Source organism: Gadus chalcogrammus, chromosome 16 (assembly GCF_026213295.1).
Source record: "Gadus chalcogrammus isolate NIFS_2021 chromosome 16, NIFS_Gcha_1.0, whole genome shotgun sequence".
NCBI lineage: Eukaryota > Metazoa > Chordata > Actinopteri > Gadiformes > Gadidae > Gadus > Gadus chalcogrammus.
In genome coordinates, this window is record NC_079427.1 from 26,945,434 (window position 1) to 26,959,405 (window position 13,972).

General features: G+C 42.5%; 1 protein-coding gene across 2 annotated transcripts in view; it reads left to right on the top strand.

Annotated features, from left to right (window-relative positions):
- The window catches only part of sestd1 (SEC14 and spectrin domains 1), a 60,810-nt gene that overhangs the window by 31,017 nt on the left and 15,821 nt on the right, over positions 1-13,972 (top strand). For both annotated transcript variants that reach the window (XM_056612316.1, XM_056612317.1), the window contains exons 13-16: positions 5,377-5,491; positions 7,624-7,783; positions 8,144-8,225; positions 12,126-12,248. In XM_056612316.1, coding sequence (XP_056468291.1) covers positions 5,377-5,491; positions 7,624-7,783; positions 8,144-8,225; positions 12,126-12,248 — 480 coding nt within the window. The remainder of the gene's footprint in view (positions 1-5,376; positions 5,492-7,623; positions 7,784-8,143; positions 8,226-12,125; positions 12,249-13,972) is intronic.

Sequence of the window (13,972 nt, forward strand, 5' to 3'; positions counted from 1 at the left end):
TTGTGGGTGCTACATGGTTTGCTAGGTACTCATGGCTTACTGGTAGCATTACTAGCAATCAACTGTATTAATGGCCCTGTTTGCTAATGAATAATGGCAAATCTCCAACGTGGGCTGTTCATGGTTTCACTGATGTCAAAAATCTTTATAGGGCAACCAAACGCCACAAAGTGTCAAGTTCACGTTGGTGCTGCTATGCGACATTCCTTGCTAGGTACCATGCCTATAGATCAGGTTGTTTGAAATAATGTTCTTGTTCTTTTACTAGTTTGTTACTCTGACCGTTCTGTTTGATATTGTGGAAAGGGTGAATGATTCAGATCATGATGCATTTTAAATGGCATCACTTTTGGTCTTGAGTCTTTTCTTAAAACAATTGTAACTGAAAATAAACATAGGTAAATTACAACCAATAACTTCAGTCATTGAGGGCAAAAATTGGCCCAGGTTTTTTTATTTACTTGTACAAATCAAGAGTAGGCCTGATTTGACTATTGGGCTTTGCATCCTTTCCTTCTGCCCTTGTAGTCCATTTCAAAGACATGCTGCCCACCAGCTTTCAAATTACAGTGATGCCACTGGTGGCTTTGTATCAATTTTATTCACATAACTATCCCTCCCTACTATTTTGTAGTTCACCAAAACAACCTGAAACAACTTGAGCCTCATTCTTATGCCACCATACACCAACAGTGCAAACAGGCCAATTGCAACCAAGCGTGCAGTCCTTCCTCCCTCACTTTAAAAACCACCAGCCGCCACTTATGCACACCACTACTACTACACACTATACACACTACACACACCACCAATACACACTACACACACCACTACTAAACATTACACACACTACTACTAAACATTAAACACACTACTACACACTATAAACACCACTACTTCACACTATACACACTACAAATACCAATATTACACACACACACTAGTGTTGCTTTCGTCAACGAAAATTATGACTAAATATCGTCGTCAATGACCCTTTATCACGTGAGGAAGACGAGACGCAACGTAAATGCTGGTCATGTGACAATAACTATAATTAAATACATAATGCAATATTGTAGACGAATAAAAACGAGACTAAATGTGTTTTACAAAATAATACTTGAAAATGTCTCTTCATTTTCGTTGACCAAAACTAGTCGAGAAAAATTGTTTATTTTATTTATTTCTGGGGCTGTATCAGGTTACGTTACTTCCTGAATCCCCGCTCGTCGCGGCATTATTTAGATTCACAAGACGCAGCTGTGGTGGTAGCGTTAATGAAAACGTAAGGCCCTGTCCACACTAATCCGTAAATATAAAAACGTACAACTTGTAACTGAAGATACATAGTACATTGCACAGAGAAATCATAATTTCCATTTCCCCTGCCATTTTTTTTTGGATGAGCGCAAGCTTGTGGCAGCGTCATGGCAGTGTCATGGCAACCGAACGCCACCTGAAAGCCTCCGTCTACCCTGAGTCCCTGACCACACTACAACGCGAACCCAGCGTTTTCATATTTATCCGGCTCAGTGATCGTTTTTGAAAAGTATTGTTTTCAGTGTCGGAATTCGCCGTTCTAATGTGGACGGAACATGTTTGGTTGGTAAAATAAATAGTTGTAAATTCATATCAGAGTGTCTTCCATGTCTGGAATGGATGTATTCTTGAGTCTATATAAGGTAACAATAATATAATAATAAGATTATCTTGTTTGAATTGTGAAATGGGTTTGGCAAAAAAAAAAAGTTGTTTTTTTCAATACTACTAGGTAGCCTACTTATACTATATTGACTGAGTTAAATAGAATTGCATTACAAAAGGTGACTAATACAGTCTGCTTTGACTTAAACTAGACTAAAATAGTCATGGATATTTCTGACTAAAATAAGACTAAAATGCTCAGACTGAAACTTGACTAGACTGAAAAGAGGATGAACGTGACTCAAACTAACTAGAACTGCAAGCAGTTATGCAGGGGTCCAAGAAATGTGCATTTCGCCTGCACAACGCGAAGCATGTGTTCAAAACGCTACCGTGAACCTGTGGATATGAAGGTTTTGACTGTGGGAGGTTCGGTGTGGGAGTTATATCCCCAAACGCGTTTTCAGAACATTCCTTTGGCTAATTAGGAGATAAACAATTTCCTCGTTTATGGCGGCCCCTAATGGCGGAATTTTGTAGAAGATATACAATTTCCTCGTTTATTGCGCCCCCGAATGGCGAAATCTTCCGAATTATTTATCGAACGACATTAAGGGTAGCACCAACATGCGTGTTAAATTTGGACTCGATCCGATGTGTAATTATGGGTTTTTGGGGATTTTTGATTTTTGATTTTCCAAGTGTAACGTAGCTAATAAATAAATATTCAAAACGCTACCGTTTCGTCGTTGAAGGTCGGATCAAAAAGTGTTCGATAATTCCTTTGCGTGTGCGTTTGAAGATGTCGTGTGCAAAGTTTGGTGTCGATTGGTCAAGAAATGTGGAAGGAGTAGGGAAAAAGCAGTTTAACGGTTTTCGAGATTTTGCAACAAAAAAAAAAATCGACGCAAATGGGCGTGGCCTATGCCAAAAGATGCAGCAGACTCGAGTGAATCTGTGTGTCTAACGTTTTGGACTGTGGAAGGTTCGGTGTGGAAGTTATAGCCCCAAACGCGTATTCCTTGGTATAGCGCCACCTAGTGGCCGGCATGTCTGGATTTGGTCGTCTGCGGTCAACTCACGTACCTGGATCTAGTCATGCAATTGGCGTGTGTGCACCATTTACGGTTTGGGCTGTGGTACCACTTCTAGCTGGGAATAATAACTAGAACTGCAAGCAGTTATGCAGGGGTCCAAGAAGTGTGCATTTCGCCGGCACAACGCGACAAGAAATGTGCGTTTCGCCGGCACAACGCGAAGCATGTGTTCAAAACGCTACCCTGAACCTGTGGATACAAAGGATTTGACTGGTAGGAGTAGCGAGAAGTCAGTTCGCAGCAAACATTTTTAGAAGATATACAATTTCCTCGTTTATGGCGCCCCCTAATGGAGAAATTTTCCGATTTTTTTATCGAACGGCATTAAGGTTAGCACCAACATGTCTGTAAAATTTGGACTCGTTCCGATGTCTACTTTTGGATTTTTCTGGATTTTTGATTTTCCACGTCTAATTTAGCTCATAAACCAATATTCAAAACGCTCCCGTTTCGTCAACGAAGGTCGGATCAAAAAATTGTGTGGGAGGAGTAGGGAAAAAACAGTTTTTCGGTTTTCGCGATATTGCGAAAATAAATTATAGACGCAAATGGGCGTGGCCAGGGGCGGACTGGCCATCGGGAGGTTCGGGAGATTTCCCGAACGGCCGGACGATTTCAGGCCGAGCCGGCCGGCCGTAATTCTTTTTTTTTTTTTTTTTTTTTTTTTTTTTATTATAATTTTTTTTTTTTTTTTTTTTTGTAAAAGATGTAAAAAAAAAATGAAAAAATGAAAAAGTTAAGTAAGCCGTGATTTGGGGTGGCCTGCTACCGGATATTCTTACTTACAGCGTGAAACGGAGCTCTTGCCTGACGGTGAAACGGGGCCGATGTATTACTGTCAATTTAGAGGGGGGAGCACCCCCACAGTGTATGGGGGCAAAGCGAGCGGCCAAAGCAGCAGAGCAGCCGAACGGCCCCTCCCAACTTGGACTGCTCCGTGGTCTGTCATTTCTGATTGGCTCAGCCTGACACACGGCCGGGTCACTTACCCGGTACTTCTCGTTGATCTCACTGAAGTTACACAGAAATACGAAAATGTCAAAAAGGAAAAAAGGTGGGGAAGAGGCAAAAGAATTGGGTGGCGCTCAGAAGTTGAGGTTGAAAAGGAAAAAAATGTTAGAGCAAGACGCAGCCAAATGTGCTAAATTAACCGACCTTTTCCGTGGAAAAGCCAAGGTTGACGGCGACGCCCATGTCAGCGAGACCAATGGTTCGGCGGGAACAGGACACAGTAGTATAGCTATGACAGGTGCACTAGCGAGCATGTTTGGCAATATAAAAATGACTTGAACTAATTATGGAAGTACCAGAGACGTCGGAGAACAATTCATAATATTGTAATGCCCACGGAAGAGGCAGTGAATGAAGTATTGATTAGAGAGCGATTTATTAGATACCACCGCTAATAAACCATTGGAACACTTCAACACCAGTAACCACAGCAACGCACAACAAACCCCGGCCCGCCCCCATCTCCCAAACCCTGTGTATGTGTATGACAATTTTTTTCCACTAAAATAATTGTATCTTCCACTATTTAGATCATTTTCAGCCTTGATTTACCTTTCTAGGCACATGCAATTTCTAATATTTTGTACATGGACAAGATTGCTTATAAAATATTTCCCAGTGATCTTCACAATATTCTAAACACATGCACATCCCAACATTGACATGCCGTTGCAATGCACATATCCACGGATAAGGACTAGTTTTTATTATTTTACACCGTGACAAAATTCTACGCGCGCTATTCCCGCGGTCTCATAAAAGGCCTCTCCATCCCAAAGTCCCGGGCCAAATTTTTGGGCCAGTCCATCCCTGGGCGTGGCCTATGGCAAAAGATGCAGCAGACTCCAGTGAATATGTGGGTACAAGTTTTTGACTGTGGGAGGTTCGGTGTGGGAGTTATAGCCCCAAACGCGTATTCCTTGGTATAGCGCCACCTAGTGACCGGCGTGTCTGGATTTTGTCGTCTGAATAGTCTTCACGGACCTGGATCTAGTCATGCAATTGGCATGTCGGCACCATTTACGGTCTGGGCTGTGGTACCACTTTCTTGGTAGGAAGTATAATAAAAAAAATCCTTACAAAAACAATAGGGATCCAACCTGTTGGCTTGGACCCCTAATAAGAAACACCACAAAAACAATAGGGATCCAACCTGTTGGCTTGGACCCCTAATAAAAACTAAAATGACAGCTTGAGACAAAGACTAGACTAAAATTAAAACAGGCCGCCAAAAATAACATTGCTACACACACCACTACTATAGATTACACACACTACTACTACACACTAAACACACCACTACTACACACCACTACTACACACTGCTACACACCAATACTACATACTACTACACACCACTACTACACACCACTACAAGACACAACTACTACACACCACTACGACACACTATACACACCACTACGACACACCAATACTACACACCACTACTACACACTACACACCAAACTACTACACACTTAACACACCACTCCTCCCTCCCTCTCGCTCCCACTCTCCCTCTCCTTCCTCTCTCCCTCTCCTTCCTTCCTCCCTCTCTCTCCCTCCTTCTCGCCCCCTCTCTACCCTCCCCCCTGCTCCCTCTCCCCCTCTCGGTGTTCTCCAGCTGTCCCAGCAGCTGGACGGCCTGCTGGGCATGCTCTGTGCTGACGTGGTGCCGGCGGACGGAGCCTCCATCCAGCAGAGTCTCAAGCAGCTGGAGGAGAGCCTGAAGGCTGTGGGTCAGTAGGATGTACTACTATGATGTTTAGGGCTTATCTATTTATCCAAACTCTATATACAGTATACTAGAGTTTTTGCTAGTTATAATTTAACCCATAGCAATAATGTGGAAACCCCAGTCGATAATGTAACAAATTTCTGAGCACATAATATTATAAAATTTTGCCTATAATTTTACAACGTATAACATTCGTTCACTACAAATTACTCTTAACAGCAGTGCCAATATTAAAATATTTTTTAACCATTCAGCAAACAAAAGGCAACAGGCTTATTATCATTTTGGGGGCCACTCAATGACATGCAGAAGCGTCATCAACATGCCCACTGAAGTGGTGTGAGAAATACAGACTTTCTACTCCTCATTCACATATAAGGTATACATTTCATACAGAGAAAATACTACCTCAGGGGTAGTATTATTCAGGAGATTTTCAGGGTACAAATGTCAGGATATGTTGTTCACACATATGGCCCTTCAGGAGAATATCAGGACATACACGTGTGTGTGTCTGAAAGCAGCTAGTGTGTGAGCATTACATTATAAAATTAGTCCATTTATGGTGACAGGGGTAATTGTTCAATGGGAAATGTAGTATACTATGCATGCAAATCAATTATTATATAGCTTTTACTTTTTCCAGGGCTGAAAAGTGCATTGACATTTTAAAATGGAAGGCAACTACTATTGGGTAGTTGAAAATAATAATCATTATTGAGATTAAACATCTCTTCCAGTGTCATGGCCAAGACAGGCAGCAGTAGCCTACAGTCACACATAGCATACACATAAAACATAAGAAAAATAAAACAACTAAAACAGTCCGCTGGGGGAAATCAAGGAAGTCGAGGATTAATATTAAGTTTGAGCAACAAAGTGTAAAGACATTCCAGGAGGCTCAAGGAGGGGAGTAATATTACATTTGAGCAACAAAGTGTAATCTTGTGGTGGACTCTATAGACATAATTCACCATACTGTGTTATTGACATGTTTTCGTTCTGTGTTATAGGGAAACTGTCTCTTTAAGATCACGTGACTTATGTGTAGGGATGGGGATCGAAACCCGGTTCTATCAAGGACCCGGTTCCACTTTTTTCAAAACCCGAAAATCATTAACGTTTGGGCTTATCGATACCACTATCGAGTCCCGTCGCTCATTTATTATTTTTTAGGTCCTGTAATATAATGTTGTGTCCCTTGAGTCGCGTCGCGGCATTTAAATCAAATCAATCCAATCACAAGCCCGTCTTAATCATCCACTAAGTACGAGCGGTAATCGCACACACAGACATTGTTGCTAGTCCCGTCAGTTAAAAATAGTTATCCAATTGTGAAATCGGTGTTGTAATCGGCAGCATACAAGCTAGTTATCTTAAAAAGTAAATAAAGTTTCAGAGGTGCTGCATGATGATGTGTTGAGGTTGGCTCAGTAAAACAACTGTTAGGTTATCATGATGCGTTCAAATGTAACCTAGAGAAACGGTAAGTTCATTTTTTGGTGAGAAACATGAGTAATTACTCATGTTTCTGTATTACTAATACAGTTGTTTAGGCCTGCTATTACAGTATATATGCGTGTGTGTGTGTGTGTGTGTGTGTGTGTGTGTGTGTGTGTGTGTGTGTGTGTGTGTGTGTGTGTGTGTGTGTGTGTGTGTGTGTGTGTGTGTGTGTGTGTGTGTGTGTGTGTGTGTGTGTGTGTGTGTGTGTACATACGTATATACATATACATACATATATATATATGTGTGTGTGTGTGTATGTATGTTAGAGCTGTCAAGCGATTAAAATATTTAATCGTGATTAATCACATCAATGTCATAGTTAACTTGCGATTAATCGCAAATTATATTTCGATGCTAAATATCCCTTGATTTTTTTGTCCCATAATTCTTCTCATTTTAATTCTCTTATCAACATGGTGAAGTGCATCGTCTTGCCTTGTGCAAATGATTTTTTATTCAGGTATTTATTGAGAGTTACAGTATTTAATAAAGTATTTCTTGTGGTATTGCCATTTAATTAGAATTGTTATACAGTATTGCATTCTGTATTTAACAAGATAAGTAAGGAGGTAGACAATGTGTAGTTAAAGGTATGCATAATGAGTAGTATTCGTTGATTGTGTGCAGAGTGCAGTCTGCAGGTGCTCAGGGAGAAGGGCCAGGCTCTGCTGGAGCAGGTGTCGTCCCAGCCCCCCCTGGAGGTGGAGGACCCCCCACCAGTTCAGACCAATGACAACGTCCACCACATCCACTCGGTTCTGGAGGACATGCAGCTCCGCAAGCAGAGGTGACCGCCTGCTAACCGCTGGCTAGAGTTAAACATAGCCAGACGTTACCGCAAGCTAAAGCTAACCTTAAGCCACATTTAAATGGCGAGGATACCCACCAGCTAGTCCACTAGCTTACTAAATTGCTAGCTAACCACTAGCTAGTTAAACTGCGAGCTAAACCGCAAGCTAGTTAAATTGTTAGCTAACCCACCAGCTAACCTGCTAGCTAGTTCTCCCTGCTCCGCTAGCCTGAACTGTAATATGAAACCTCTAACTTGTTGGGAATATCACTGGCATCTTTGAGTTGTCAGTATAATATAATACATGATATCACTGATTGGAGTAAACTGTTGAGGGAGGTGTCGTGTGTGTCCCAGGTGTGAAGACATGGTGGACGTCCGCAGACTCAAGATGCTCCAGATGGTTCAGCTCTTTAAGTGTGAAGAGGACTCCTCTCAGGTACACTTTATTAGTTCATCATATAGATTCAACATAGATCAATATGTACTAGGGGTGTGACGAGATCTCGTGCCACGAGATCTCGCGAGATTAAACTCGACGATATTACCCGTCGCATTAAAAATCTGTCTCGCGAGATTTGTGAGCTATCCAAACTTCTATTTGTGGCCTCTGGGGGCAGTCATGCGCCTTTGCTACGTCTAGCCTGCCAGAACCTAAAGGAGAAGGAAAAGAAGAAGAAGAGGAGGAGAAGGAGGGGAAGCAGCCATAAGCTGTGTTCGAAGTCGTTCCCTATCACGGATATAGTGCACTATATAGGGTGCTCGCCATTTTTTAGTGGTGTTCGAATTCTCACTGGTTAATTTCATGCACTATATAGTGCACTAAAAATACCCCAAATTTGAGTGTACATGCGATGTACACTACATGTTACTCCCGTAAACAACAATGCAATGCGGTCGTGTTTTTCCGGAGGCGAAGGAAGAAGCTGAATAACCACGAAAACTAATACATTTAATGATAGTCTCGTTTAGAAATGTCAACAATTTATTTGGGATTTAACATAGAATATTTAAGATTCAAAATTAATTAAAAAATTTGAACAAGGAAATGTAACATTCATCATCAATATAACCTCCAGCTTTCCTCGTGAGTGCCCGGTTTGTTTACATGATGTGGGCACTAGGGTTGGGCAATCGTCTTCAAGCTTCCATCGTCCGATAGCGCCCCCTAGCGATTGCTAGGGGGCGATAGTTGATTCTATCGGGGGGGGGCAACTTTATAATAATTTTATAATAATTATTTATAATAATTTATCACTTAAAAAAAATCACGTTTTTATTTCTCTATTTTTTTCTTAAAATCGATAACGATGGTCTTCCCCTTGGACCAGCGTGAGCCTCCGCTGATTTAGAGGTCCCATGACATGAAAATCTAACTTTATGAGGTATTTTCTAACATAAATATGAGTTCCCCTAGCCTGCCTATGGTCCCCCAATGGCTAAAACTTTCGTTTGGTGTAAAACGAGCACTAGCTGTTCTGCTCGCCTTTGAAAAAACGGAGGCTCAAGTGCACTGATTTGGAATGTCTGTATTTATGACGTCACCAAGAATCTCAGCTCCTCCCCTTACTCTGCCTGGCCCGCCAAGAGACGTTGGCCCGCCAATGAGACTCGACCGTGCTGGCCGTGATAATATGTATTAAATGATATAGATTTCTATGTATTATATGATATTATTTAGATATAGAGCTCCAGGACTGTAACGCAAGTGTTGTACACTTCCTTACTCTCGGACTCTCGTCTCTGGTATTTCTACAACGAGACTCGTATTGGGGGTTATCTCAGCCAAGGTTGAGAATGAATTGGGGGGAAGGAACTTTGGCTTTGACTCCCTCAAGAACATGAACCACGACATGGAGGAGAAAGGGATTGTTGGCGGCGAATGTCTCCCGCTTGAGACCCGCTGAGGGACCACCGCCGGAGGCAGAGGTGCCTAAGCGCTGCCCGGCAACGATCCCTTTCTCCTCGTCGCGGTTCAGTCTACTTCACATTGATGAGGACGTTGAAGAACCAGGAACGTCGGAGAACCCAACGCGGTCGTTTGAGATTCATAATATCGGCTCACACTGCTTTTGGCCGTGATAATATATATTATATGATATAGATATCTATGTAGGCTATATGATAATATTTGGATATAGAGCTCCAGGACTCCTGTGTGTTCTAGAATATTTACAGAACACGGCTAAAGGCCGTGCGCCTCGCCATTGCAATACATCCACTGTAAACAGAGCGCATGGTACCGTGGCTGCAAGCTGCTCAGGACCACACCCCCTCCCTCCTCCTTGACCCGCCTCGCTCCTCCTCATTTGCATTATAGCTACAGACACCAAAACAGCGCATTTGGGGGAAGCTCAATGTGCGACTGGCTCGGAGTGGCTGTAACTGCACCACGGCTGAATTTCGGGAACGTCTTTGAATACTGTTAGTTGCCCACTAATACCTATATTAAAGAATACATAAAATAGCCTGTCATGGGACCTTTAAGTTTCGATACGTCGGTGCCGGCGGCGCTGTCATGATGACAAACGCTGATGACACACAGCTTGTAGCTGTGTTCGAAATCGTTCCCTATCACGGCTATAGTGCACTATATAGGGTGCTCGCCATTTTGTAGTGTTGTTCGAATTCTCACTGGTTAATTTCATGCCCTATATAGTGCACTTAAAATACCCCAAATTTGAGTGTACATATGATGTTGCCTACGTGTTACTCCCATATTCCACAATTCAATGCGGTCGTTTTTTCCGGAGGAGAAGAAGCTGCATAACCGTGAGCGGTGAAAACGAATACATTTAATGATGGAATCTCCGGCTTTCGTTTAGAAATTATCAACAATTTATTTGGGATTTAACATAGAAAATGTAACATTCAAAATTAATAAGAAAAACCTTGTTCAAGGAAATGTAACATTCAACATCAATACAACCTCCAGCTTTCCTCGAGAGTGCCCGGTTTGTTTACATGATCTGGGCGCATCTGTCTGCGTCACACAAATACCCGGCGCATTTACTGACGCAAATGACGTTTAGAAATGTTCAGCGTAGTGTCCGAATTCTCGTTTGTTTGTTCCCTATGTAGTGCACTATATCATGAACACTATAGGGAATAGTGAGTGAGTGAATAGGGAACGATTTCGAACACAGCTCATGTATCACAGCTGTGACCCGGAAATGGTGCAGCGGGTTGTGATGTCATTTCGCCGTGCGAGCAGACCGGTAGGTTTCGAGCCCCTCCCCTCTCCTCTCGCAGCAGTGAGTGAATACGGCAGGTCAGCGCTACATAGTATGTTTCCACCGGTGCCAGTTAATTTCAATTACAATTTGCGGGGCTTTTTAAGTTGTAAAAATGGCTACCACAGCGCTGTTTTTCCAAAAAAAAAATAATAATAAAAAATGAATTATTAAAAAATAATTATCGCCTTTTTATCGGCGATGTAATCCATCTATCGTCGATAGTCGATAGAATCGACTATCGGCCCATCCCTAGTGGGCACATCTGTCTACGTCACACAAATACCCGGCGTATTTACTGACGCAAATGACGTTTAGAACTGTTCAGCGTAGTGTCCAAATTCTTGTTTGTTCGTTCCCTATGTAGTGCACTATATCATGAACACAGAGAATAGTGAGTGAGCGTATAGGGAACGATTTCGAACACAGCTAAAGACAGCCAGAATGACGTCGGAAAATACCTGTACTACCGTTGAAGATGCCCCCGCCACTTTTAAATCATTTGTTTGGCAGCATTTTGGGTACTTTGATTTGGTTTTGCACATAATATTGTGTGCACTTGAAAAAAAGAGAAATATTTAATTTAACTTATTTTACTTAAACTTTTATAAATTTTAGTTTCAATTTCATGCATTTAAAGAGTTATAATAAAACATTTCAAAATGCATGTGCAACTCGGTTAAATAAAAGTCTGTTGGTCCAGTCATATATTTTGTCATAGTTTTCTTAAAATCTCGTCTCGTCTCGTTCTCGTGAACCCAATATCGTATATATTGGGTTATGTACCGGTTTGAATCATGTGATATTATTAATAGTAATAATGTAGTATTCTAGTGTGTATAATGTAGTGTGGTTTGCATTCAGGCGCTGGAGTGGGGTATTAATGTAGTATAATAGTGTTTATTAATCAGTACTGATGTAGTATTATAGTGTGTATTCATCATCATTAATGCACGATAATAGTCTGTATTAATCAGTATTATGGTGTGTGTGTTCACTTAATCAGGTGGTGGAGTGGCTGAGGGTATGAAGTATTATATTGTGTATTAATCAGTGTGTATTACTGTAGTATTCTAGTGTGTATTAATGTGGAATTTCTGGTACAGGCGGTGGAGTGGATGGGCGAGCTGCTGGAGGCTCTCCTGAAGACTCACCTCCGGCTTGGAGACGATGCCCAGGACACCAGCGCTCTGATCGACAAGCACACCAAGTTCATCGACGTAGCCCAGGTCAGTAGGAATCAGTTAGTAGACGAAGCCCAGGTCAGTAGGAACTAGTTAATAGACATTTGGTTTGAAATGTGCTGGGGACAGAGACGCATTCGGAAGTGCATTTTCAGATGTGCTGGGTACAATGAGGATGCACTATTTTTTCTCTCTTGAGTGCCGGTAATGAAAGGTTCTGAAAGACGGCATACCCATGTAGCTTATTGCTAAGGAATAAAATGTATACAAAATCTGTCTGGCACGTTTTATGAAGAAAACGTTTCCAAAAAGCATCGGACATATGACCCACCACGTTCTGTTCCATTTATCCAATGTTGACAACGTGACATGACATGGCTAAGCTAACAACATAAACAAGAGGAGCTAGGAAAGGAAATTCAGGGTGCACTCACACTAGGCCATCTGGCCGTGGCCGTTTTCACGCCCTAACCATGCTCAAATCTGCCAGTGTGAGTGTGGCCAGTCTGGCCAGGCCAGGCCAATTTGGCCACTTGGGAGAGGTGTGCTGCTAGGGTACGGGCCGCTACGGTACAGATGCTAATGAGCCGACACGCTCACACGCACGGCTACGCAACCTGAGCTGGATGACGTATAGTCCATGCGACGACCATGGACATAATAAAGGAGACGAGCCTTCTTTCCCATTAAACGGTAAACATGGCGTCAAGCGGTTCAACTGTTGGTTCACGTTGGTCCCATAGAGAAGTCGAGCGTCTGTTAGCCATTTGGGCATTTCGGCTCCAAATAAGCAACATACTCAGCTAAGTGCGAACTGTGTTCTCTGTGTTGTTGTCCATTGTTGTTAAAACTCTGACTGGCGGCAGACTTTATTATGGTCCATGCAGCGGACGCTTGGTGATGACATGTTACGACGTGATGACGTATGTACAAGAGCCTACCGTGGCCAGGCCACAGTTGCGACGGCCAACGGCCACGGCCAGATGGCCTAGTGTGAGTGCAGGCCAGAGAACAATGGGGCCAGTTGAGCATGGTGAGAAAACGGCCAACGGCGACGGCCAGATGGCCTAGTGTGAGTGCACCCTAACTGCGTGTTTAAGTTCAGAAGGGCCAAACGTGTGGCTACACACAGCACTACAAAAGTCGTCAAGATTAGAAAAGAAAAAAATATTTGTTGCACAGCTGAACACTGTATCACATCATGAGCTGGCTGTTCTCAATTCACAACACGCATTCCATCAAAACTAGCCTACATCAGGCATTCTGACCAAAACGCATGCACTTCTACCTAAACCGTTCGCGGAGGTGCTGCACTTGAGATGCTAGCTGTGTTGGCTAACCTTTAGCGAATCACTGCCAGAGACCGCACTGCGAGTGAGTGACAGAAGGCGGGGCTATATTCTCACTGAAGCGATGCGTGTCTGTTAACTCGCTTTCCGAGAGAAGAGAAGACAGCGCGCTGATCAATTGCAAATACTTCTATTTAATGTGGTTTTGAGGAACAAAAGGTTGTTCTGCAGTTTCTAAAAACATTTGAATAAATAGCTTTTATATTAACATCCACCCAAAATCCACTTGCCCGTTCGGGCATCCAGAAAAAATCTCAACTTGCCCAAAAAATTGTTTTACTTGCCCCGGGCAAGCGGGCAACCGTTAGTGTCAACCCCTGGCTGAACGTTAGGAAGGCCCATGCACGAAAAGATAACTTCACATGGTGTCTTTTTGCAAGGTGAATCATCAAACATAATTCACCGGCGGAAGTTGTGAAG